Source organism: Thalassophryne amazonica, chromosome 7 (genome assembly GCF_902500255.1).
Source record: "Thalassophryne amazonica chromosome 7, fThaAma1.1, whole genome shotgun sequence".
NCBI lineage: Eukaryota > Metazoa > Chordata > Actinopteri > Batrachoidiformes > Batrachoididae > Thalassophryne > Thalassophryne amazonica.
The window spans coordinates 113,444,107-113,468,218 of NC_047109.1; the positions used below are offsets into that span (position 1 = coordinate 113,444,107).

The following is a 24,112-nucleotide window of genomic DNA, read 5'->3' on the forward strand; positions in this document are numbered from 1 at the left end:
CGATCAAGAAATGCTAAAGTTTTGCTTCCTGAAAAATATTGATATTGATCAACAATCATTTTAGATTTGCTGTATCATGGAGGGATTTGGTGAAACATTCAAATAAATTTAATGTAGAGAGGAAGATTGTTTCTTGAACAATTCCCAGACAGGATAGTGGACACAGAAAATATACATCAAGGGTCAATCTAGAGATACCCGTATATAGGTTTTATCTGCCTTCAAGCCATCACCTCCTCCATCTTATATGTCATTGGGGACTTCTTGTTTCACCAGAGACGCATTGTCTCACATCCAGGGTTCCTTTTGGGCCTTCATGGTTACAATAGCAGCCACGGGGCACACAAGGTCCCCACGTATTTCACCCCAGCAGGCCATCCCTTATTTGAGCCATTACCCCAGGTTTCACGACGTGGACGAGGGGTTGGATACTGACTCCCAAAATAAATTTAATATACACTAATCATCTGAAATTGTATTATGTCACATGATGACGCTGACACATTGTATTACTTCAACTGAATCGTACTGCTGTTGTTAAATATATTCACTGTGCTAATGCCTGAAGACCAGGTGCGTCAGCAAGCGTCTAAACAGAATCCTTAAATGTGAGCAGCTTTTTATAGCCTGTCTGCTTACACCGAACCTTACCTACCACGTACATGGAGTTTAATTATAGACGTGCTCGGACTGACCAAAACACTGGCTGACAGGTGATCTTCATAACCAGCAGCCCAAAATCCATGAGACACATCCAAAAGTCTGCAGGAAGCAAAATCTGAACGTTAATTTTAAAAATCTAAGGTTACTTCAGGCTCTTCACAAGGTGTTTGACTGGTTTCTTCTCTCACTTTCACCCTTTGCTCTACAGAAAGTCCACATCGAGCTCGAGGGTCTTAAGAAGGACCTGGACAAGGTCTCTGCAAAGGCCGAAGAGGTGTTGGCCTCATCTCAGCAGTCTGCCTCTGCTCCTGTCCTGCGGTCAGAGCTGGACCTCACTGTGCAGAAGATGGATCATGCTCACATGCTGTCTGCAGTTTATCTCGAAAAGTGAGTTCTGGCTCCCCCTACCCATTGTCAGCAGTTCACAGAAAATCCATTTTTTTTCTTGATACTAATGTGCCGTGCCCGTTTGTGTCCCCATACGTAGGCTGAAGACTGTAGAAATGGTCATTCGTAACACACAGGGTGCTGAGGGAGTCCTCAAGCAGTATGAGGACTGTCTGCGGGAAGTCCACACTGTTCCGAGTGATGTCAAGGAAGTGGAAAGTTACCGAGCCAAACTAAAGGTTTTAAACTTCTTTTTACATCTGTGTTGTCAACAATCACTAACAGTTAGATGGCAGCATTCTTGAAGGAAATCGAGAATGTTGGTCATGATGTCTTTGTATTGTTCTGGTATGTAACATCAGGCTGTCTATGACTCATTGACTCCTTAGATGATTCCAGAAGTGTTTCTAGTACTCCTGGTTTAGCTTAGATGCCTTTAATGGTGGACTACTCTCCTTGTTATTGGGGACCTGATTCGGGTTGATTTCACCTAAAACTTGAAACTTAACTTAAACCACTGATGACTGAGTTTCTTTTACACATATATGTATATCTTACTTCAGTCTAATATTTACTGTTAAATGTTTTCTTTTTTGTGAATCCTCTAGAAAATGCGAGCAGAAGCTGAGGGTGAACAGCCGGTGTTCGATTCCCTGCAAGAAGAGCTACAGAAAGCCTCTGCAGTGAGCAACAAGATGTCCCGCGTGCACAGCGAGCGTGATGTTGAACTGGACCACTATCGCCAGCTCCTGTCTAGTCTCCAGGATCGGTGGAAGGCGGTTTTCACCCAGATCGACCTTCGCCAAAGAGAGCTGGAGCAACTTGGCCGTCAGCTTGGCTACTATCGTGACAGTTATGATTGGTTGATCCGTTGGATTGCTGATGCCAAGCAAAGGCAGGAAAAGATCCAGGCTGTGCCCATTACTGACAGCAAAACTTTGAAAGAGCAACTCGCGCAGGAGAAGGTATAGTATGTGATGTCACATTAGGGTTCGTTGGAAGTTGTCATATTTTAATGGTTTTGATGATTTGGCTAGCTGTATTTCAAACAAACACGACAACAAATACATGACTGTCGAAGTAGAAATGGATCTCAGCAAGTTATATACATGCTATAAATACCAAAACCCAAATAAATAATTGTAGAAATATTTGCCTCATTAAATTTTTGGAACACAGAGTAATCCTACATACTGGGAATGCAGAGCACTGTTTGGTACATAAGGCGTTACAAGAGGTTGTAAATCAGTTCAAAATTTTATGTTCATTCATTCATTTTACGCCACTTATCCAGGTCCAAGGTGTGATAGCAGCAGACTAAGCAGCTCATCCCACACTTCCCCCATGCCCTGCTCTATGGGGCACCGAAGTGTGTCATCAGTAAACTGCAAAACTGTGCAGCTAGAGTGGTGTGTGGGCCAGGAAATACGATCATGTCACACCGTTGCTGAAAGATCTCCACTGGTTACCGGTGAAATATCGCATTTCCTTTAAGACTGTCCTTCTGACATATAAATGTCTGAGCGGGCTAGCACCACCTCACTTAAGAGATCTTATTGAAGTGTACAGCCCAAGCCCTACGATTCAGTAGCCAGCTCAGCCTGAAGGTTCCTAGATGTCAAACTCAGGTTGGGACTTGAGCTTTCACACACGCTGCGCCACATATGTGGAACTCTCTACCCAGTGATATTAAAACCGTAAAACTTGGACAATTTTAAGAGGCACTTAGTTATATTATTTTAAACAAGCATTTTAAGCTAATACTATATTTTATTATATATGGGTTTTAAATTTTTTATTTATTTTTATTGTAAGTGCATTGAGATGTTTATTATTATGCACTAAACAAATAAACTGTTAAAACTGTTCCCATCCTCAACCAAGTCCTGTAACTTCCTGCGGGATCCCAGGTGTTCCCAAGCCAAATTTTATATGCCAAAAAAAAAAAAGTGACCTCTTGTGAATGGGAGCCATAACTTATATGTATTTTTATGTTGACAGTTTTATAATCTAAAAAAAACAGATCATGCCAAAGGAAAAAATTGCAAGCAAGATGCTGTGATGAGAAAAAGGTTGAATTTAGTTTCACAAATAAAGTTACAGATCAGCTGCTGTCATCGACATTAATCCACAGTCAGGCCAGAGGGTCTTTGTAGACCACATATCAGTGTTCAGTCAAACGATGAGGTGTCACAGATTTCAATTTCAGTTTATTTTCATTTATATAGCACCAAATCACAACAGAGTTGCCTCAAGGCGCTTCACACAGGTAAGGTCTAACCTTACCAACCCCCAGAGCAACAGTGGTAAGGAAAAACTCTCTCTGAGGAAGAAACCTCAAGCAGAGCAGACTCAAAGGGGTGACCCTCTGCTTGAGCCATGCTACAGACATAAATTACAGAACAATTCACAGAACAGTTCACGGACGAACATACAAGAAATGCTATTGGGGCACACAGGACAGGAGGATCACCAACACGAATACACCTCCCATCTCTGGATGGAGCTGCACCTTAAACAGAGAAAAAAAACAATCAGGCATCAGAAAGACAAAAAAAAAATACTGTATAATTTGCCAGCATTAAACAACAAGAAAAACAGAAAAATACTAAGGTGATTGCCGGCCACTAGCCCTAAACTTCACTAAAAGACCCAGAATTGAGCAGATGAGCAGAAAGAGGCGATTGGCATGTTTGCAACCTCATATCTCACCTGCAGTGCCTTTCTGGGCCACCAGAGGGGCCTTTAGAAATGATTAACTGGGCGTTTTTTTTTCTCATTTTCTGTTTATAACAGAAACTTCTGGAGGAGATTGAGAACAACAAGGATAGCGTGGACGAGTGTCAAAACTATGCAAAAGCATACATTGATACGATCAAGGTGAGCAGAATAAACAAGTTTTTATAGTAGAAAAAAGCACTTTGGGACCAAAACATAAGATCTCTGGTTTGTGTTGTCCCCACCCAAAAACACACACACACAAAGGACTATGAGCTGCAGCTGGTCGCCTACAAAGCTCACGTGGAACCTCTAACATCTCCGTTAAAGAAAACCAAACTGGACTCTGCTTCTGACAACATCATTCAGGAGGTCGGTCTCTTAAATCCCCTACTTTTGACTAAATGTTGCATCTTTAGAGAAAAGCATGAAGTTTGAGTTGATGCCTTTGTAATTCTTTTTCCTGTGTCAGTATGTCACACTGAGGACCAAGTACAGCGAGCTGATGACTCTGACGAGTCAGTACATAAAGTTCATCACTGATACGCAGCGCCGCCTGGAGGAAGAGGAGGTGCGTGACAACAACAACTCCACGGTCCCAAACAGACTCAGTTCTAACAGAAGTCTAACCACCAAACAAATAATCAAGGCACCGACAAACAAGTGTGACCTGCCTGCAGTCACTTTTCTGTGTGCGTGTGTGTGTGTTACACTCACAAACGCACATATGCATACACATATGGATTTATTGTGCATGAAGCATTGGCATGCTGTAGCTGATTTACATATATCAGGATATTTAAGAAAGGAAAACTAGATCGTACACCTGCCATGCAGAATGCCCAGATTTCTGTGTGGCGCTGAACAACTTTACCGCACACACGCCCTCTGATTTGTTACCAAGATTCGTGTATGACTTTATAAAACTGCTGAAGTAACTGATAATAACTTCTGCAACCAGATTTGCAGTTTCAGCAAATTTCACACAAATGTTTAGGCTTCAAGCAATCCTGCTATCAAACCCAAGAAATGGAGGAAAAATTATAAATTTGATGGTTTTTTTATATTGTTGGAGGTCTCACACACACGTGTGTCCTGATTGCAGCCTGGCGGAGAGCCTGCCCGCCATTACCGCCCTCAGTGTAGCAGACCTCAGCGTCAAAATCAGGTCATCAGCGACTAGTCGACGGGTCGTTGCACAGCGGTCAGGTCGTGTGCAACCCTCCCAGAGAGTAATTCCATATTTTCTGCAGCGTCTCCATTTGGACTCGGGTTCAGGGGTTCTTTCTTTCACTGTATTTTATGGATTTTCTTCTTCTCACTGGTTCGTTTTCTTTCTGGGATTCAAACCGGAGTTATGACGGTATTCAGTCCAGGTTAACAGTTTCCAAATCTCCCATTTCCAAATTAACCCAAGGTTTTAAGGTCTTAAATTATCTTCTAACTCCTGACATTTTGCTTGTATCTTTGCTTCTCTTAACTGCCTGCCAGTGCTTTGCCGTGGTGAATGATTAATTTGTTTGAGCAGTAAAGAGGTAAATTATTTACTGTTGGTACATCTCCATCTCTGTCCATCTCCGTCTGCTTCAAACTGCATCTTGGCTTCTTTGTTTTGTTTTGTTTTTTTGCACTGTAGCCTTTTACACAATAACTATCCATATTCTGTTCTGTATCATCATTGTTGGTGGGGAAAACATTCTTTTTTAATCCCACTTTACATCATTTTGCAAAATTACAGTGGAACTGGTTTACTGGTGTAGAATGGGGTCATCTCAACTTGTCCTTGACTTTGTCTTTCCTTTCCATGTTGTGGGAAATGGTGATTTAAAGAACCCCCAGTGTTTGGGAAGACAAAAAAAAAAAAAAAAGATAAATACTTGAACCGATAAAACATTCACTGATTTAATCATGTCACCATGGTTAAGCCACAGTACACTTAATGTGGTGTAATACAAGAGAAGTACACCTGAAATTACAACAAATTACAATTGGGTATATTTGCAGACAAATTAAATATCAGTATTTTAAATATGGTCATGGTAACCGTTGTGATTGTTACACCTCACGACAATAAACCATGACGCAATAAAAACTGAAATTATGAGCCAAATTATTTACATTTTTTTGAAAAGAGATGACATTTAAAATGAAACAATGTGATATATGATTGGACGACACTGGAACATTTTCCTATTTTGTTAAATTAGTGTTAGAAAAGCTACAGCTGCATGCCACACGATGTTCTTGCTGTGCCGTGAAGTGATGTTTTGTTTTGATGCCAATAAATTATCCATTTTTCCTGATTTGTCTCATTACACCTGATGTTTAACTGCATTGCAAATTTTAACACCATCCTAATGAATGTGCACCTAATTTAAATCTAGCACTGATTTGTGAATTGATCTGTGTGCTAACTTTTAATATTAACAATGCATCGGTAACGCCGAACATTACGGCGCTCTCGCTGCAGTGTGGTTAAGCTGTTTTTTTATGAGATTAATGACAATTTGAATCCACACTGCTTCGAGCCGCTTAATGCAAAGCGTTGCCTTTAACATCATGCTTAATTATAATCCTTTCTTTACAATTTGCTTCCACTAATGCAGAAAGCTGCAGAGAAACTCAAAGCTGAAGAGCAGAGAAAAATGGCCGAGATGCAGGCTGAGTTAGAAAAGCAGAAGCAGTTAGCCGAAGCTCACGCGAAGGCCATTACCAAAGCAGAGAAAGAGGCTCAAGAGCTGAAGCTCAGAATGCAGCAAGAAGTAAGCAGGAGGGAAATTGCTGCTGTCGATGCAGAAAAACAAAAGCAGAACGTCCAGCTGGAACTGCAAGAGCTCAAAAACCTCTCCGAGCAGCAGATCAAGGACAAGAGCCAGCAGGTAGACGACGCTCTCCAAAGCCGGGCCAAGATTGAGGAGGAAATCTACCTCATCAGGATACAGCTAGAGACAACATTAAAACAAAAGTCCACAGCAGAATCTGAACTCCAACAGCTGCGTGACCGAGCAGCTGAAGCTGAGAGACTCCGAAAGACTGCCCAAGAAGAAGCAGAGAAGCTTCGTAAGCAGGTCAGCGAGGAGACTCAGAAGAAGCGCCTCGCAGAGGAGGAGCTGGTTCGTAAATGTGAGGCAGAAAAGGAAGCCGCGAAGCAAAAGCAAAAAGCTCTGGAGGATCTGGAAATGTTGAGGATGCAGGCCGAAGAAGCAGAAAGGCAAGTGAAGCAGGCGGAGCTCGAAAAGGAGAAACAAATCATGGTTGCCCAGGAGGCGGCCCAGAAGAGCGCGGCTGCTGTGCTCCAGAGCAAACACATATCATTTGTGGAAAAGACTTCAAAGCTTGAGGAGTCACTCAAACAAGAGCACGGTGCCGTCCTTCAGCTGCAGCAGGAAGCCGCACGGCTGAAGCGGCAGCAAGAGGATGCAGAAAATGCTCGGGAAGAAGCGGAAAAAGAGCTGGAAAAATGGAGGCAGAAAGCCAACGAGGCCCTCCGTCTGAGACTCCAGGCCGAGGAAGAAGCTCACCAAAAGAGCCTCACTCAGGAGGAGGCCGAGAGACAAAAGGAAGATGCTGAACGTGAAGCTAAAAAGAGAGCCAAGGCAGAAGATTCGGCACTGAAGCAGAAGGAAATGGCTGAGAAAGAGCTCGAGAGGCAGCGGAAGCTGGCTGAGAGCACAGCTCAACAGAAACTCAACGCAGAACAGGAGCTGATTCGTCTCAGGGCAGATTTTGACAATGCAGAACAACAGCGATCCCTCCTGGAAGACGAACTTTACCGTCTGAAGAATGAAGTCTTGGCAGCTGAGCAACAAAGAAAACAGCTGGAGGATGAGCTGGTCAAAGTGAGAAGTGAAATGGACATACTCATCCAGATGAAGTCCAAAGCGGAGAAGGAGACCATGTCATACACTGAGAGGAGCAAACAGTTGCTTGAGGCTGAAGCTGCCAAAATGAGGGACCTCGCTGAGGAAGCAAGCAAGCTTCGCGCCATCGCAGAAGAGGCAAAACATCATAGACAAGTCGCAGAGGAAGAGGCGGCTCGACAGAGAGGCGAAGCTGAACGGATCCTCAAAGACAAGCTGGCGGCGATCAGTGAGGCCACTCGTTTGAAAACGCAGGCTGAGATCGCTCTCAAGGAGAAAGAGGCAGAAAACGAGCGACTCCGGCGACAGGCTGAAGACGAGGCCTACCAGAGAAAAGCTCTTGAAGACGAGGCCAACCAGCACAAACAGGAGATTGAGGAAAAGATAGTGCAGCTCAAGAAGTCTTCTGAAGCTGAGATGGAGAGACAAAAAGCGATTGTGGATGACACTCTGAAACAGAGACGGATCGTTGAAGAAGAAATCAGAATTCTGAAGCTCAACTTTGAAAAGGCGTCTTCAGGAAAGCTTGACCTGGAGCTGGAACTCAACAAACTGAAAAACATTGCAGAGGAGACCCAAGAAAGCAAACTCAGAGCAGAAGATGAGGCGGAGAAGCTCAGACAGATTGTTCTCGAGGAGGAGAATAGGAGGAGAGAAGCCGAGGAGAAGGTGAAGAAGATTGCCGCTGCGGCAGAAGAAGCAGCCAGACAGCGCAAAGCAGCACAGGATGAGGTTGAGCGCCTCAAAAAGAAAGCAGAAGAAGCAAGAAAACAGAAAGACGATGCTGACATTGAAGCAGAGAAACAGATCGTCGCCGCCCAGCAAGCAGCCCTGAAATGCAGTGCGGCTGAAGAGCAAGTCCAGAGTGTTCTAGCTCAGCAGCAGGAAGACATCCTCATGCAGAAGAAGCTGAAGGAAGAGTATGAGAAGGCCAAAAAGCTCGCCAAGGAGGCAGAGGCAGCGAAGGAGAAGGCGGAAAGAGAGGCGGCTCTTCTCCGTCAACAAGCAGAAGAAGCGGAGCGACAGAAGGCGGCTGCTGAGGAGGAAGCTGCGAAACAAGCCCGAGCTCAGGAGGATGCTGAGAGGATCAGGACAGAGGCCGAGTACGAAGCGGCTAAAAGGGCGCAGGCGGAAGCCACGGCGCTCAAGCTGAAGCAACAAGCTGATGCAGAAATGGCAAAGCACAAAAAACTGGCAGAGCAAACGTTAAAGCAGAAATTCCAAGTTGAGCAAGAGCTCACCAAGGTTAAACTCAAGCTTGATGAAACGGATAAGCAGAAATCCATCCTGGATGAAGAGCTGCAGCGCCTGAAGGACGAAGTGGATGACGCAGTTAAACAAAAGGCTCAGGTGGAGGAGGAACTCTTCAAAGTCAGAGTTCAGATGGAGGAGCTGCTCAAGCTTAAAATCAGAATTGAGGAGGAAAATCAGCGGCTTATTCGGAAAGATAAAGACAACACACAGAAATTCCTTGAAGAGGAGGCCGAGACGATGAAGAAGCTGGCAGAGGACCCTGCCCGACTTAGCGTGGAGGCCCAAGAGGCTGCTCGGATGAGACAGATCGCTGAGGACGACCTGAACCAGCAGAGAGCTCTTGCAGATAAAATGCTCAAAGAAAAAATGCAGGCCATACAAGAGGCATCCAGATTCCGAGCAGAGGCCGAGATGCTCCAGAGGCAGAAGGACTTGGCTCAGGAACAAGCCCAGAAGCTGCTGGAGGATAAGCAGCTGATGCAGCAGCGTCTGGAAGAAGAGACGGAGGGCTACCAGAAGTCGCTCGAGGCAGAGAGGAAAAGGCAAATGGAGATCATCAGCGAGGCGGAAAAACTCCGACTTAAGGTTTTGGAAGTCAGCGAAGCCCAGGCCAAGGCTGAAGAGGAAGCGAAAAAATTCAAGAAACAAGCGGACACGGTCGCTGCTCGTCTTCACGAGACCGAAATAGCCACCACGGAAAAAATCAGCATAGTGGAAAAAATGGAATTGGATAAACTGTCCTCCAGCAAAGAGGCTGAGGATTTACGCAAAGCTATCGCAGACCTAGAGAAGGAGAAGGCTAGACTGAAAAAGGAGGCAGAAGACCTTCAAAATAAGTCCAAAGAGGTATTGTGTCAAAAATGGCATAACAGAGCAGCTTATGTCACTGTTAACTCTATTTTAAAAACTAGCTCACTCCTGAAATCCTTCTTAATTTTTTTTCTCTATTTGTCTTTCTTATCTTACTAATCTTAAATGCATATATTTTGATTTAAATGTGATTTGTTTTTTACAATGCACTGTGCTCATGCAGAACGTTTTCTGAATGTTTCTTCATTTCCTGGAATGTTTCACCAGTTTTCAGACACCCTACACCTCTTTCTATTTTTTTTTTTTTTTTTTTTTTTAGAAAACACTCGCATTTTTGCTTGAAAATTAATTTAACCTCAATGATTTGAAATCAGATTCAATTGGCTCAGAGTTATGACCCTCTACACCCCCCGCAAAGTTGGAAAAATGACACATTGAAATTAAGTGTTAACAGGGAGTCCTAGGATTTAAAGCCTGTCACACTGGGTCCTTGATGGAGTTCATTTTTAGGTAGCAGTTGTTTTGGACGATTGCTCAAAGCCTTTTTTGTTTTTTTGGTAGTTTTCAAAAGACATAAGGTGCAGTTCCACAAGCAGGTATTGGATATGGAGAAGGTTCCAGCATTTAGATACAGATGAGCTGCTTTCTTTTCACTGATTTCAGTTCCCATTTACATAATTAATTTTTACACATTTGGATGACGTTGCAGAGTTGCCGCTGAAAACTTAAAGAACAAAACATGCTCTCACGCAAAACTAATACATGATAAACTGCAGGTTAACATGGACCTTAGTGATTGATCAGACTAATGGTCTCCCCAAATTATTTCTCAGGAAAATTCTTCATACGTCTTCTTACTAAAACCAAAAAAAAAGTTGGACACTGTGTAAATTATAAATTAAAACAGAAATGTGATGATCTTTTAAGCCCTTTAATTAATTATTTTTAATTTAAAAATAAAAGACATGTCAAAAGTGTTGAAATTTATGCATTTTGAATTTGATGTCAGGAATATGTTTAAAAAAAATTGTTAAAGGAGTATTTTCTGACCGGCAACAGTGTGTCAAGTGGAGGAAAAAATGCCATCAAAGTGATGATCATCAGGTGAGAAAATCATGTTTGATAATGTAGGAACCCTTCAAATAAATCCCTGTACGTTCCAGTGAAAAGATGCCTGGAAGTATCCCAAAATGTTATCAACAACGTGCCTCGAAAACAAATCTGAAAGATTTTGGGCCGTTCACCTTCTACAGTTATGAATATCATTAAAAGACTCTTGGGATGAGCCAGTCAAATCGAATTAATTCACCCCAATCCAGGCTTCTTTGTTTTGATTGATCAGTATCAAAAATATAAACCCGACTCTCCAAATCAGTGCACACTTCCTCTCACTTCGTGGAGCGAGCAGGCGGTCAGTGCTCTGATGGATAGTACATGTAATGTAACCTGTGCTTTGATTGGAGAGTGGCGTCAACTCAGAACATGGCGCCATTTTGGGTCTAACTGCGCTGAACTACTGAATAGACCTTTTTATGTTTTCAGCATTTTTTAAATCATTTAACCACATACAGCAACACATCCAGGTACAGGTACTTTCAAAATAAATATAAAAATAGTTAAGCTATTAAGTTATATAAATTTATAACTGATTTATGCAGCTGCTGCTCTTTAACTCCGTATCATACAATTACGTGTGTGACAGTTTTAAAGTTCTCCATCTCTGGATTTTGCTTTATTATGGGCTAATTTGACCCTCAACAAGCTTTTCTTTCTACAGTCATCACCTTCAAATTAAAGGTAAGCTGTACATTTTCCTCTTTTACAGACTTTGTGATGTAAATGTGGGACTTTTCTGATCCATTTATCGACGTGCGCATTATCTATAATATGATGGGAGATGAAGGATTGAAAGCAGAAAAGTGTCAACTCACAGCCTTTTGTGTTTGATTTAACAGCTGCACGTCCAAGCTGTAGGTCAAGTCTGAACACTGTTTGAAAAAACTAAACGGTCAGATTTTTAATCACAGAAATGATTTCTCTCCTTTCCACAAACCGGCGAGTGTCAGAGCTGAACTTTAATTTGTACCTCTGTACGTCCAGACTGCTCAGAGTTTTTAATGGAAATACATTGCGATTGGACGGGACATTTTATCTGATGTGAGCGAAAAATCTGCTTTACAAAATCCATTATATACTGTGTTTCTTACATGGAAAACAATGCAAAAACTTTGGGACTTTTTGTCCAGTGACTGCAAATATCTGGTTTATATGACGATGGTTTAGGTGAGTTTTACTGTACATGGGACTGAACAATAAATTGACCTACCTCGCAAAGCTTTGATGGGTTGGCTTCCATCCCACACGGTTGACTTTTTTTCCCAAATTTTTCTTCTGTTGGGATCTGAAGGGAATTTGTACATCTTGTAGCCCTTGCTGTGACTAATTGTGTATCCAAATGCAGAGCAACCCAGCATTTTCAGCGAATAAATAAATAAAATGGCTGGATTTACATGCAGACACATTAACAACCAACACTATTTTTGCCCCAAGATGGCACCATGAGTCACGTGACCGATTTTTTTTCGACTCGTTTCGCCACTCTCTAATAAAGTCGCTCTACTCCGCGGTCAGTCAAGTCGTGCTTTTCCTTCTCGTCATGACCGTTGTCCTGCTGCTTACAAAGACTGTGCAGGCAGATTAAAGGGCCACACATTCAGACATTTTTTGCGCATAATAATTTAACAGTTAAAACAAGTTTTCATGAAGTGGAACCGAGGAACCATATTTAAAAACAAAATGTGTTTACATAATTTAAAAAAATGTCAAGGAGCAGCTTGGATTGAAGCTTTGTTTGTGTTTTCCTCAATCCATGGCATATCAGTTTAAATTGTCAATCTTGCAACATTGGATTAAGTTTAATGTACTTGTAATGCGCACTGTGCAAGTGCAGTATCTAGGAAAATGCAAGTATTGCATCAGGACTCTTGATAGGAAGCAGGACTTTAAACCAGAATTTTTCCTCAGTTGGTTCATTCCAAACAAACGGTATTTTAATGTTTCCGGTTATAGGTTTCACCCCAAAATTGATGTTTCCGAACCAGTTAGAACAAAAAAAATATAATTCCCGAACCGGTTAATAACGTTCCATGTTAGCTGTGACACCCTGAAAACACTGTATATGTCAGACCTGTATGTGGCGCCGTAATGTTCCCATTAAAATTGGAGAAGACAATACAGCGTACTGTAGCAGACAGCAGAAGCTAGAACTTTCCAAAATGGGACGTTTAGTAAAATTAAGCTTTTTGGGAGAAAGAGTATCGGAGCTGATCACCTGAAATAGACTTATTGTGTATTTAAAGCGAAGCAGTGTGTTTCTTGTATTTTTAAAAGACACCGCGCTGTGTTACTCTCAGCCTCGCAGATGAAGCATGTGCAAACCCACTGCTGCCCAATGATAGGCTCAGCTGCTAAAGTACTGTTTAAACTATTAAAACCATTCACACACTGAGTAAATAGAAAGTCCTAATCTGACCTGTTACATAGTTTTAGTCGGATTCATCATCACAGCCTGAAGAGAAGACGTTCTTGCTTTGGAAGATGATGTCTGGCGACTGTGACACTGTTTTGAAAGATGTAGCTGACATCAAATCCACAATGAGCATATATTTTTCAACACTTGATATGTTGTTTTTGGAGTATTTACAATTAAATTAAAGGTTTTCAAAAACAGTCACATTTTTCTTTCTTTTATGTAGCATTGAAACTTTTGAAAATGGGTTTTATTGAAATATGTCAACATTGCATCAAACCTGATTCAGTTGTGTCTACAGTCAGCTTTTTAATATACAATAGATTTTATGTCTGGTTACTTATTTACTCTCAGAAGTGGGAAAACACCACCGGTATCAGTGAGTAAAATTTCAGCCATGTATTGGTTCTACCTGTTCACCGAAACCAGGTTATTTTGCTGATGAACTCATCTGCCTGCCTGAAGATTTTAAGTAATTAGAATCAGCTGGCTTAGTGGTTGGATGGAACATATGTATGGCAGGATGTTTATTCACTGGAGCTGAGATTACCCACCTTTAGTTGTTTATTGACTTCATTGTATGGGAAATGCCAAAATCTCTGCTAGATGTGGTGCCCTCCTCAATTTCCCTGAGAGAGTCTTCTCAGGGGATTAATAAAATTCAGTCTAATCTAATGTAATCTAATCTTTCTTGCCTTTAAAAAGATGGAGAGAGGTTTGTCCGTTTCATTTAAGAAAAGTTATCTGGATTTGGTTAAGTTGAAGAAATGCTGAAAAAGAAAACAGACCTCCTCAGTTCCTGTGTGGCCACCAGTGTACAGCTTGGAGGTTTTATTTCAGTATAGCAATCGAAGCAAATCAAGCCTTGGTAACAGTGCTATTCCACAGGGTGCTCTTCTACTATGATCACCCACAATACAAAGTGCAAAAACGGGATGAAAGGGCTTAATCTGGCTTGCCTCTTAACCTGCTGGCTGACAAAGTCCAGACCTGGCAACCGGCTCAAAAATGAAACAAAGAAGCTGTACCTTGGCCAGACATGATGGAGCTGTTCAGCTTTGAAGTTGAACCAAAAAAAAAAAAAAAACACATAACAAAGGCTACTTTGGCTTCAAATTTTTACTCCCGATGGGCCGCAATCAAACACGTTTCAAACTGTAGTCACTACAAATACCCCATTTAAAAAAGTTCAAACATGACTGAAGCTGTTAAGACTATGAATACCTGGAAGTTACCACATACCCAGTTTTAAATCTGGTGCCAATGATGGCTGTAACTACTACGTAAATGGATCAAGACATTATTATGGTGCTTCATAACACACCCTGATTTATTATTCAGGATTAAATGGGAAGGAACGGCACTCTGTGATAGCCCCATAAATGTTTGCGTAAATGTTGACTGCAGGCGTTGATGGGTGATGAAGCTAAAGCGTCTTTAAATATACATTATGTAATTATGACCAACCAGGTTAGAAAAACAAAGAATTGCAAGATCAACTCGGAAACTATCTAAACAGTCAACGGCGTTGTTTGACGGGATTACGTGTTTTGATTATGAGATCACTTTGTGGCCTCAAATTGCTGATCGTTAACATCTGAACACGAGCTGTTAGCAGAAATTGAAAAACCTTTGGGTTCACGAAGAGTGAATTTATTCACATAAATGCCTTTTTTGTGACTGAGCAGATCTTGAAAAGACAAATCTGAAGTGAATGGAAGGATCCACTTCTTTGTCAAGATTTGTCAAATAGTGCTCACAACTGGAAACGGAGAAACCAAAATTAATCATGAAACACCTGAACCGAAGGAAGCTTTTACGTGAACGTGTCATACACAACCAGATGGATAAAATAAACATTCTTACTTTTACATTCTGGGATTACCTCGATAACTTGCGTAGCCCATCACAGTCTACTTTAGAACGTGCTTAGTGGAAAAGTAATTCTGGTTTATTGATTGAAAATATCAGTTGAGTAATACTACTGGTATTTATTTGTATATTTATATTTCAGAGGCCAGCTTAAAGTATACTTATTAAAATTTTCTGCCATCTTGATGGAGCTGTGTAGGGCAGTTAGCTGAATGGAGAAGGAGCTGAAATGCCAATATGTAGATGTATGTCTCATTCACTTAAGGCTACAGAATCTGGAGATGAGCACCACACCAATGGGCTTCAGGGCCATAATAACAATTAATATGAATTGAAGTATGTCCTGTCTCTGGAGACTAGAGACAGGTTGTTAGTAAGGACTAATACTGATACTTACAAAAATAACTGCACTCCGTATTCATCTGAAATGATCAGAACCTTAATCATCAAAAACTGTACAAAAGAACCCACAAAACAGGTTTCCATATGCAGTGCGTACGCGTAAGCAGAGTGCATTGTTTAAATTCTAGAACTTATGCAGAAAATACATTTTTCACTCTCGAAACATATCGTGACTTCACGTTTTCTACTTTCTCCTATCAGATGGTCGATGCACAGCAGAAGCAAATTGAGCACGAGAAGACGATGCTCCAGCAGACATTCCTGACAGAAAAGGAGATGCTGTTAAAGAAGGAGAAGCTCATTGAAGATGAGAAAAAAAAGTTAGAGAGCCAGTTTGAAGAGGAGGTCAAAAAAGCCAAAGCTCTCCAAGATGAAAAGGAACGCCAAAGACAACAGATGGAGGAGGAGAAGAAGAAGCTCCAGGCTACCATGGATGCAGCCCTCAACAAACAGAAAGAGGCTGAGAAGGAGATGATGAACAAACAAAAAGAGATGCAAGAGCTGGAGAAGAAGAGACTTGAGCAGGAAAAGCTTCTTGCTGAAGAGAACCAGAAACTGCGTGAAAAGTTGCATCAACTTGAGGAGCAACACATGAGAGAAATCGATCAGCCTGATAAAGTTCCGGAGAAAGACGTAATACACAGGACAGTAGTTGAGATCACAAAAACTGTTCTGAATGGCCAAAATGTAGCAGATGTGGTGGACACTGTACAGAAACAAGATCCATTAGCTTTTGACGGCATTCGTGATAAGGTTCCCGCCAGCAGACTTTATGACGTTGGCCTTTTACCCAAGAAGGAGTTTGAGCAGCTGAAAAATGGCAAAACTACTGTGGAAGAGCTTGGTGAGACTGAAGAGCTGAGAATAGTCCTGAAAGGTGAAAATGGCATCGCTGGGCTGCTGACGCCATCCAATCAAAAAATATCAATCTATCAAGCATCAGAGGAAAAGATGATTACCCCAGGAACAGCCTTGATTCTTCTTGAAGCCCAAGCAGCCACAGGTTACATTCTAGACCCCATTAAAAACCGAAGGCTGACAGTTAGTGAGGCTGTCAAAGAAGGTGTGATTGGCCCTGAGCTGCACAACAAGATGCTTTCAGCTGAAAGGGCTGCAATTGGGTACAAAGATCCGTATACAGGGGGAAAGATATCTGCCTTTGAAGCCATGAAGAAGGGTCTGATTGAACATGACCATGCCACCAGAGTCCTTGAGGCTCAGCTTGCCACCGGTGGCATTGTTGACCCCATTAATAGTCATCGTGTACCCATGGAAATCGCGTACAAGCAGGGGCAGTATGATGCAGAAATGAACAAGATGCTGCAGAATCCCTCAGAAGACACGAAGGGATACTTTGACCCTAGTACTCAAGAACCATTGACATATTCTGAGTTAATGGATCGATGCCCCACTGACCCCGACACTGGTCTGCTGTTCCTGCCAATTACAGATAAAGCTGCTCATTGCTCACGTATATACACAGAGGAAGAAACCAAAGATGTGTTCAACAAAACAACTGTGGATGTACCATTTGGACGCTTCAAAGGAAAGACTGTTACAATCTGGGAAATAATCAATTCTGAGTACTTTACTGATGACCAGAAGAAGGACCTTCTGCGTCAGTACAAAACAGGCAGAATCACAATAGAAAAGATCATCAAGATTGTGATTACTGTAGCAGAGGACACAGAAAAGAAGAATGAAATTACTTTTAATGGTCTGAGAGCACCTGTCCCTGCCGCTGACCTCTTAGAATCCAAAATCATTGATAAAGATCTCTACAACGATTTGCACAAGGGCAACAAAACGGTGAAAGAAGTTTCTGAAATGGAACCTGTCCACAATGCACTTCAGGGTAAAAATGGCATTGCAGGGGTAGTTATTGACTCATCCCAGGAGACGATGTCCTTCTACCAAGCTATGAAAAAGGACATGATGAGAGCAGGACCTGCTTTGAATATGCTTGAAGCCCAAGCAGGAACAGGATATGTGATAGACCCTGTAAATAATCAAAAATATACTGTTGATGAAGCTGTCAAGGCAGGTGTTGTTGGCCCCGAGTTGCATGAAAGACTTCTTTCTGCAGAGAGAGCCATCACCGGTTACAAGGACCCTTACACTGGAAAAACTGTATCTCTATTTCAAGCCATGAAAAAAGATCTAATCCCAAAAGAACAAGGAATCCGTCTGCTCGATGCTCAAGTCACCACTGGCGGTATCATTGATCCAGTAAAAAGCCATCGCATTCCACATGATGTCGCCTGCAAGAGAAACTATTTTGATGATGACATGAAAGAGATTCTGACCAATCCCACTGACAAAACTAAGTGTTTCTCTGATCCCAACACACAGGAAAATGTTACCTATTCAGAGCTCTTCAAGCGATGTGTCACTGATGAGAAAACAGGCCTCCAACTGCTACCTCTCTCTGAGCGGGCAGTTAGTGTCAAAGAACAGCCAACGTACACAGAGGCCCAGACAAAAGATGTTATGACGCAGTCAACTGTGGAACTTGAATCTGGACCATTTAAGGGGAAGAAGATGACTATCTGGGAGCTAATCAACTCTGAATATCTCACTGAGGATCAAAAGCTAGACCTCATCAGGCAGTACAGGTTAGGGAAGATTACAATTGAAAAGATAATCAAGATTGTTATCAAAATTGTAGATGAGAAAGAAACCAAGAAACTTGAAGAGTCCGGTTTCAAGGGTCTCAGGGCTCCTGTCCCGGCTAGCTCTCTGTATGATTCCAAAATCATTGATAAACCAACGTTTGACCTCCTGCAAGAAGGTACAATGACACAGAAGCAAGTCAGTGAGAATCCCGATGTCAATAAATACCTCCAAGGCTCTGACAGCATTGCTGGTCTCTACCTGGAGCCAACAAACGAAAAAGTAAGCATTTATCATGCCATGAAGAAACAACTTCTGAGGCACAATACAGGCCTTGCACTCCTCGAGGCCCAGGCTGCCACTGGGTTCATTGTAGATCCAGTGAGGAACCAGTGCCTGTCTGTAGATGAAGCGGTAAAAGCAGGCGTTGTTGGCCCTGAGCTCCATGAAAAACTGCTCTCTTCAGAAAAGGCAGTCACTGGTTACAAAGATCCATTCACAGGCAACAAAATCTCTGTTTTTGAAGCAATGCAAAAAGACCTCATTCTGAAAGAGCATGCCATGCCACTGTTGGAAGCCCAGCTGGTTAGTGGAGGAATCATTGACCCCGTGAACAGCCATCGTGTCCCGATTGATGTTGCGTATGAAAAGAATATTTTAAGTAAAGAAATTGCCAATGTCCTATCCGAGCCAACAGATGATACCAGAGCTTTCTCTGACCCAGAAACGGACGAGAGTGTAACCTACAGACAGCTTAAAGACAAGTGCTATAAAGATCCAGAGACAGGCCTGTGCATTCTTCCACTCTCTAAGCCACAGTCGCCAACTGTCGTGGAAAAGACGTATCTCTACACAGAGGAGAAAACCCAAAGTGACCTAGCCAACACCGAAATTGACATTCCAATCGAGGGTCTTGCTGAGAAGCCAATGAACCTGTGGGATGTCATGAACTCAAATTTGCTTCCCGAGAAGGAAAGGCAGAAACTGATCGACGATTATCGTTCTGGCAAAATCACTAAAGAGCGCATGATCATCATTATCATCGAGATAATGGAGCAGAGAGAAATCATCATAAATCAAAGTCCGATGACCTGCAAGACGATAAGGAGAAGGATAACCATCGAGGAGCTCTACAATGCACGCATCATTGATTTGGAGACGTACAACCTGCTGAAAGAGGGCAAGAGGAACATCCTTGACATCATGGAGATGAGCAGTGTGAAACAGTATCTCTACGGCACAGGTTGTGTTGCTGGGGTCACAACTGACTCCACCTCAAAGATGAGCATTTATCAAGCAATGAAGAGAGGTTTTTTGAAACCAGAAGTAGCCCTCACCCTCCTGGAAGCACAAGCTGCGACAGGTTTCATTGTCGATCCTGTCAAAAATGAGACGCTCACTGTTGATGAGGCTGTTCGCAAGGGCGTGGTGGGCCCTGAGATCCACGACAAACTTCTTTCAGCTGAAAGAGCAGTAACGGGATACAAAGATCCGTACAGTGGGAAGGTCATATCTCTTTTCCAGGCAATGAAAAAAGATCTTGTTCCAGAGGATTATGCCCTTAAAATGCTAGAGGCGCAAACTGCAACTGGGGGTATTATTGACCCTGAATTCCAGTTTCATCTTCCGTCAGACATCGCTATGCAGAGAGGTTATATCAACAAGGAAACCAATGAGAAACTGACTGATGAAGTTAAAGGTTTCGTTGACCCTGTGACTGAAGAGAAGCTCTCATATGCAGACTTACTCAAGAGATGCAAGTTAGATGGTGGATTGCATCTTCTCTCACTGGGAGATAAGAGGCTAATGTTTAAGGGTCTGAGGAAGCAGATCACAATGGAGGAGTTACTCCGCTCACAAATTATTGACCAGCAGACTGTCACGCAACTGAATCAAGGTCTCATTTCAGTGGAGGAGGTCACTGATAAGCTATCAAGGTACCTTGAGGGGACAAGTTGCATTGCTGGGGTGTATTTAGATACCTCAAAGGAGCGGCTCTCCATTTATCAGGCCATGAAGAAAAATATGATTAGGCCAGGCACTGCTTTTGAACTTCTTGAAGCACAGGCGGCCACAGGATATGTCATCGATCCGATCAAAAACCTCAAACTGACTGTGAATGAAGCAGTGAAAATGGGAATAGTGGGACCAGAATTCAAAGACAAGCTCCTCTCTGCTGAACGTGCAGTGACGGGATATAGAGATCCTTATTCGGGCAAGACGATCTCTCTGTTCCAAGCCATGAAAAAAGGACTCATCTTGAAAGATCATGGTATTCGTCTCTTGGAAGCTCAGATTGCCACTGGTGGGATTATTGACCCAGAGGAAAGTCACCGTCTGCCTGTTGAAGTTGCCTATAAACGTGGTTTCTTTGATGAGGAAATGAATGAGATTCTGACTGATCCATCAGATGACACCAAAGGTTTCTTTGATCCCAACACTGAGGAGAATCTAACTTACCTTCAACTCATGGAGAGGTGCATCACTGATCCAGACACTGGCCTTGTACTCCTGCTGCTGAGAGAGAAGAAGCGAGAAAGGACAACATCTTCCAAATCTTCAGTTCGTAAACGCAGAGTTGTGATTGTGGATCCAGACACGGGCAAAGAAATGACTGTGTATGAGGCCTACAGGAAGGGACTGATTGACCACCAGACATACCTGGAGCTTGCAGAGCATGAGTGCGAATGGGAAGAGATAACCATGACATCCTCTGACGGTGCCGTCAAATCATTGATCATTGACAGGAGGTCCGGGCGGCAGTACGATGTTGATGATGCTCTTACTCGTGGACTAATTGACCAAAATTCACTTGACACCTATAGAACTGGAAACTTGTCCATCACTGAATTTGCTGACATGCTTTCGGGAAGCATGGGAGACTTACGTTCTCGCTCATCATCCTTTGGTTCCACCACTGGTTCCACATCCTCCTATCCTATGAGCCCTATACCTTCCATTAAAGCACCTGCAATCATTTGGAATGACCCAGCAGAGGAGACTGTCCCCATAGCTGGAATATTGGACACAGATACTCTGGAGAAGGTGTCTGTCACTGAAGCCATACACAGAAACCTATTGGACAACATCTCTGGCCAAAGATTGTTGGAGGCCCAGGCCTGCACAGGAGGAATAATTGATCCTGCAACCGGAGAAAGATTCTCCGTCACTGAAGCTACCGAAAAAGGTCTAGTCGACAAAATCATGGTGGATCGCCTCAACTTGGCTCAGAAAGCATTCAGTGGATTTGAAGATCCCAGAACTAAAGTAAAGATGTCTGCTTCCCAGGCTCTGAAGAAGGGTTGGCTGTATTATGAGGCAGGGCAACGTTTTCTTGAGGTCCAATATCTGACTGGTGGACTTATTGAGCCTGATGTTACTGGCAGAGTGTCACTTGACGAATCCATCAAGAAGGGCACAATTGATGCTCGCACTGCTCAGAAACTGAGAGATGTTGGTGGCTATTCTAAATATCTAACATGTCCAAAAACCAAACTGAAAATCTCCTTCAAAGATGCCATGGACCGAAGTATGACAGAGGAAGGAACCGGTCTAAGACTCCTGGAGGCCTCTTCTCAATCCAGCAAAGGCCTGTACAGTCCATACAACGTCAGCGGGTCTGGATCTGCCTACGGCTCCCGGAGCGGCTCCAGATCGGGTTCCCGGAGAGGCAGCTTTGATGCCGGCCTTGGTTTCACCACGAACCTGTCTAGCTCCACCTTCACATCCTCGTCCACCAGCTACTCCCGTAGATACTGATCACCTACGTCTGGCCAAAGCAACTTTGAATATAGCCCTCAAGAATAACAAGAATACTGAATTTACATTTGCATTTCTCTGAAGAAATAATGGCATAAAAAGAAATTGTAAATTATTTATTCTGCCCTGCATGCAGTCATATCAACAAAAGTCTACATTTTTGTTTTTATTCCCCCGTTGTATGTTAACAAATGTTTAAATATAATTCTTAAGTACGGAGAAATAACCAAGAATTTCTAGATATATAAAGTATTCATTTCCACATCAACCTACGTTTCAAAGCATGAACTTTTTGCTGTTTTTTTTTTTTTAAGTGACTTTATAGTTTCTCTTTTTGAACATGTTAAAATTGTATACTTATGCTTCCTGAAACTAATATATACTGTACTTATGTCAGAGATATTTTTCCACTCTTCATTGTTTTCTTTGACAGTTGAGAATATATCTTTTTTTTTTTTTTTTTTTACCTTTTTTGGCAGTACAGAATGAAACGTCAGCATAGTTTTTGGAACAGATTTTAAAATGTATGGATGCCTTCAAAATGTTGAATGTTTGTATAGTAGAGTTTGCAGGATAAAACCGCCTGTGAGATGCTACAAAAAAAAGAAAGAAAAAACCTGCTCCAGTAAAACACTGTTATGTTTGTGCTTGTTTTGTTAACTTCTGTGCTGTTTGAGTTCACTACACGGTTCTTTCACACACTCCACAAGTTTTGGATTCCTAATAATTCACCCTCAAGGAGTGTTCCTGGTAAAAAAAATCCTAAGATGATGTCAGACTTGATGCTGCGCTCCCACACAGACCTCCTGCCTGCTGTTATTTTGCTTCTTGTAAGTTGAATTTTTTTATTTTTATGTTGCATCTTTTTTTCCCAGTTTATATGAATCCAAGCTCAAACCATTATACTGCCATTTCTCGGTTTCTTCCACTCATGACCAGGCGGCCACTTACTCCATGAGCCAGTCGTCAGTTTTGACTGACACTTAGAATTCAGCATTAGTGTAACATGATCTACACAAATGTATGGTGGTCATCCCAGGCTGGAAAAGGTCAAAATTGAACACTACTAAGATCACATGGAAAACTATACCGCATTATTTGTCTGATAATATAGATTCCAAAAAGGTATAGTTTGGGCTATCTATGACTGAATATTACAGTTATGGGGTAAAAACAACATGAAAATGACTGGTAGTTTGTACAGGGGTCAAAAGATAAAGTTGCTCTAATTTTGGTAACAAGTGATGCAAACTGGTTGAGCTAATAGGATTAATAAATGAAATAGTTTTGACCATGTCGAATGTTTGGTCTCCAATGTTAAAGTCAAACAAGATCGATGTCCATTAGATTCTACGGCATATGGCCTGTTTTACCCCACAACTTAAATCAACATGACAGAAGCCCTGTCAACTTGACCTATAATTTGCATCACTTTATACAAAAACTAGAACAGCTTCAACCAATCTTGCGGTTTTGCCCCATAACTCCATAACATTCAGTCAAAGATAGTCCAAACTATACCTCGTTGGAATCTTTATGTTCAGACACATAATGTATATTTTTCAATATGATTGCAGCATTTGTCAGTTATGACCCCTTCCACCCTGGGATGGCCACCATACTTTATTTTTATTTTATTTTTTTTTTATAGGCCATGGTACACTGAGGCTGGATTGCAAGTGTTTCTTAGTCCCCCTAAATGGTACCAAAAACCTGCTTGGCCCACAGACTAATTGTTCACGTCCTTACCTTCAAACTTTTCAATTTCTTTTTTTCCAGTAACTGATGTTTATAATCTTTGACAGCTGTCTCGGTCCTTCAGAATCAAACATTTGAGTGCAGATTGTCAGCTGGCCGGAGAACATGAAACACTCAACTTGGATGGATTTGTGAGTCCAAGGCACCGAAGTATGCAGGTAAGTACTTTAGATATTTCTGAAAACCCACCAGCGTCACACCAAAGAAAAAAGATGATTTTGCTGTTTTTGTTTGGTTTTGTCTGCGTGGTTTCATTTGCATTTTAATTTGTTTTTGTTTTCTTTTGTTTCTAGATCTGCCATTGAGTATGTCGTTTCCATTGCACATGACATTTGATGCGAGCTGCGGCCGAGTGATGGCACCATCTTGGGATTTGTTGTTTTTGTTGTTTTTTAGGAAAACTCGTTAGTCACAGATGTTCTACATATCCATTACTTGAATGTTAATAATTAGATCTTTAGATCTCCATGACGAACACATTTGTGTG

General features: G+C 42.0%; 2 protein-coding genes across 2 annotated transcripts in view; both read left to right on the top strand.

The window, feature by feature from the left end:
* LOC117513519 (plectin-like) overlaps positions 1-24,112 on the top strand; it is a 192,198-nt gene that overhangs the window by 82,766 nt on the left and 85,320 nt on the right. The window contains 8 exon segments of the mRNA XM_034173689.1: positions 872-1,050; positions 1,151-1,289; positions 1,659-2,015; positions 3,847-3,930; positions 4,036-4,140; positions 4,241-4,339; positions 6,375-9,728; positions 15,697-21,875. Of these exon segments, the coding sequence (XP_034029580.1) occupies positions 872-1,050; positions 1,151-1,289; positions 1,659-2,015; positions 3,847-3,930; positions 4,036-4,140; positions 4,241-4,339; positions 6,375-9,728; positions 15,697-21,875 (10,496 nt within the window).
* LOC117514787 overlaps positions 21,868-24,112 on the top strand; it is a 44,914-nt gene continuing 42,669 nt past the window's right edge. Inside the window, exons 1-2 of the mRNA XM_034175375.1 lie at positions 21,868-22,697; positions 23,673-23,783. Of these exons, the coding sequence (XP_034031266.1) occupies positions 22,506-22,697; positions 23,673-23,783 (303 nt within the window). The 5' untranslated portion in view covers positions 21,868-22,505. The remainder of the gene's footprint in view (positions 22,698-23,672; positions 23,784-24,112) is intronic.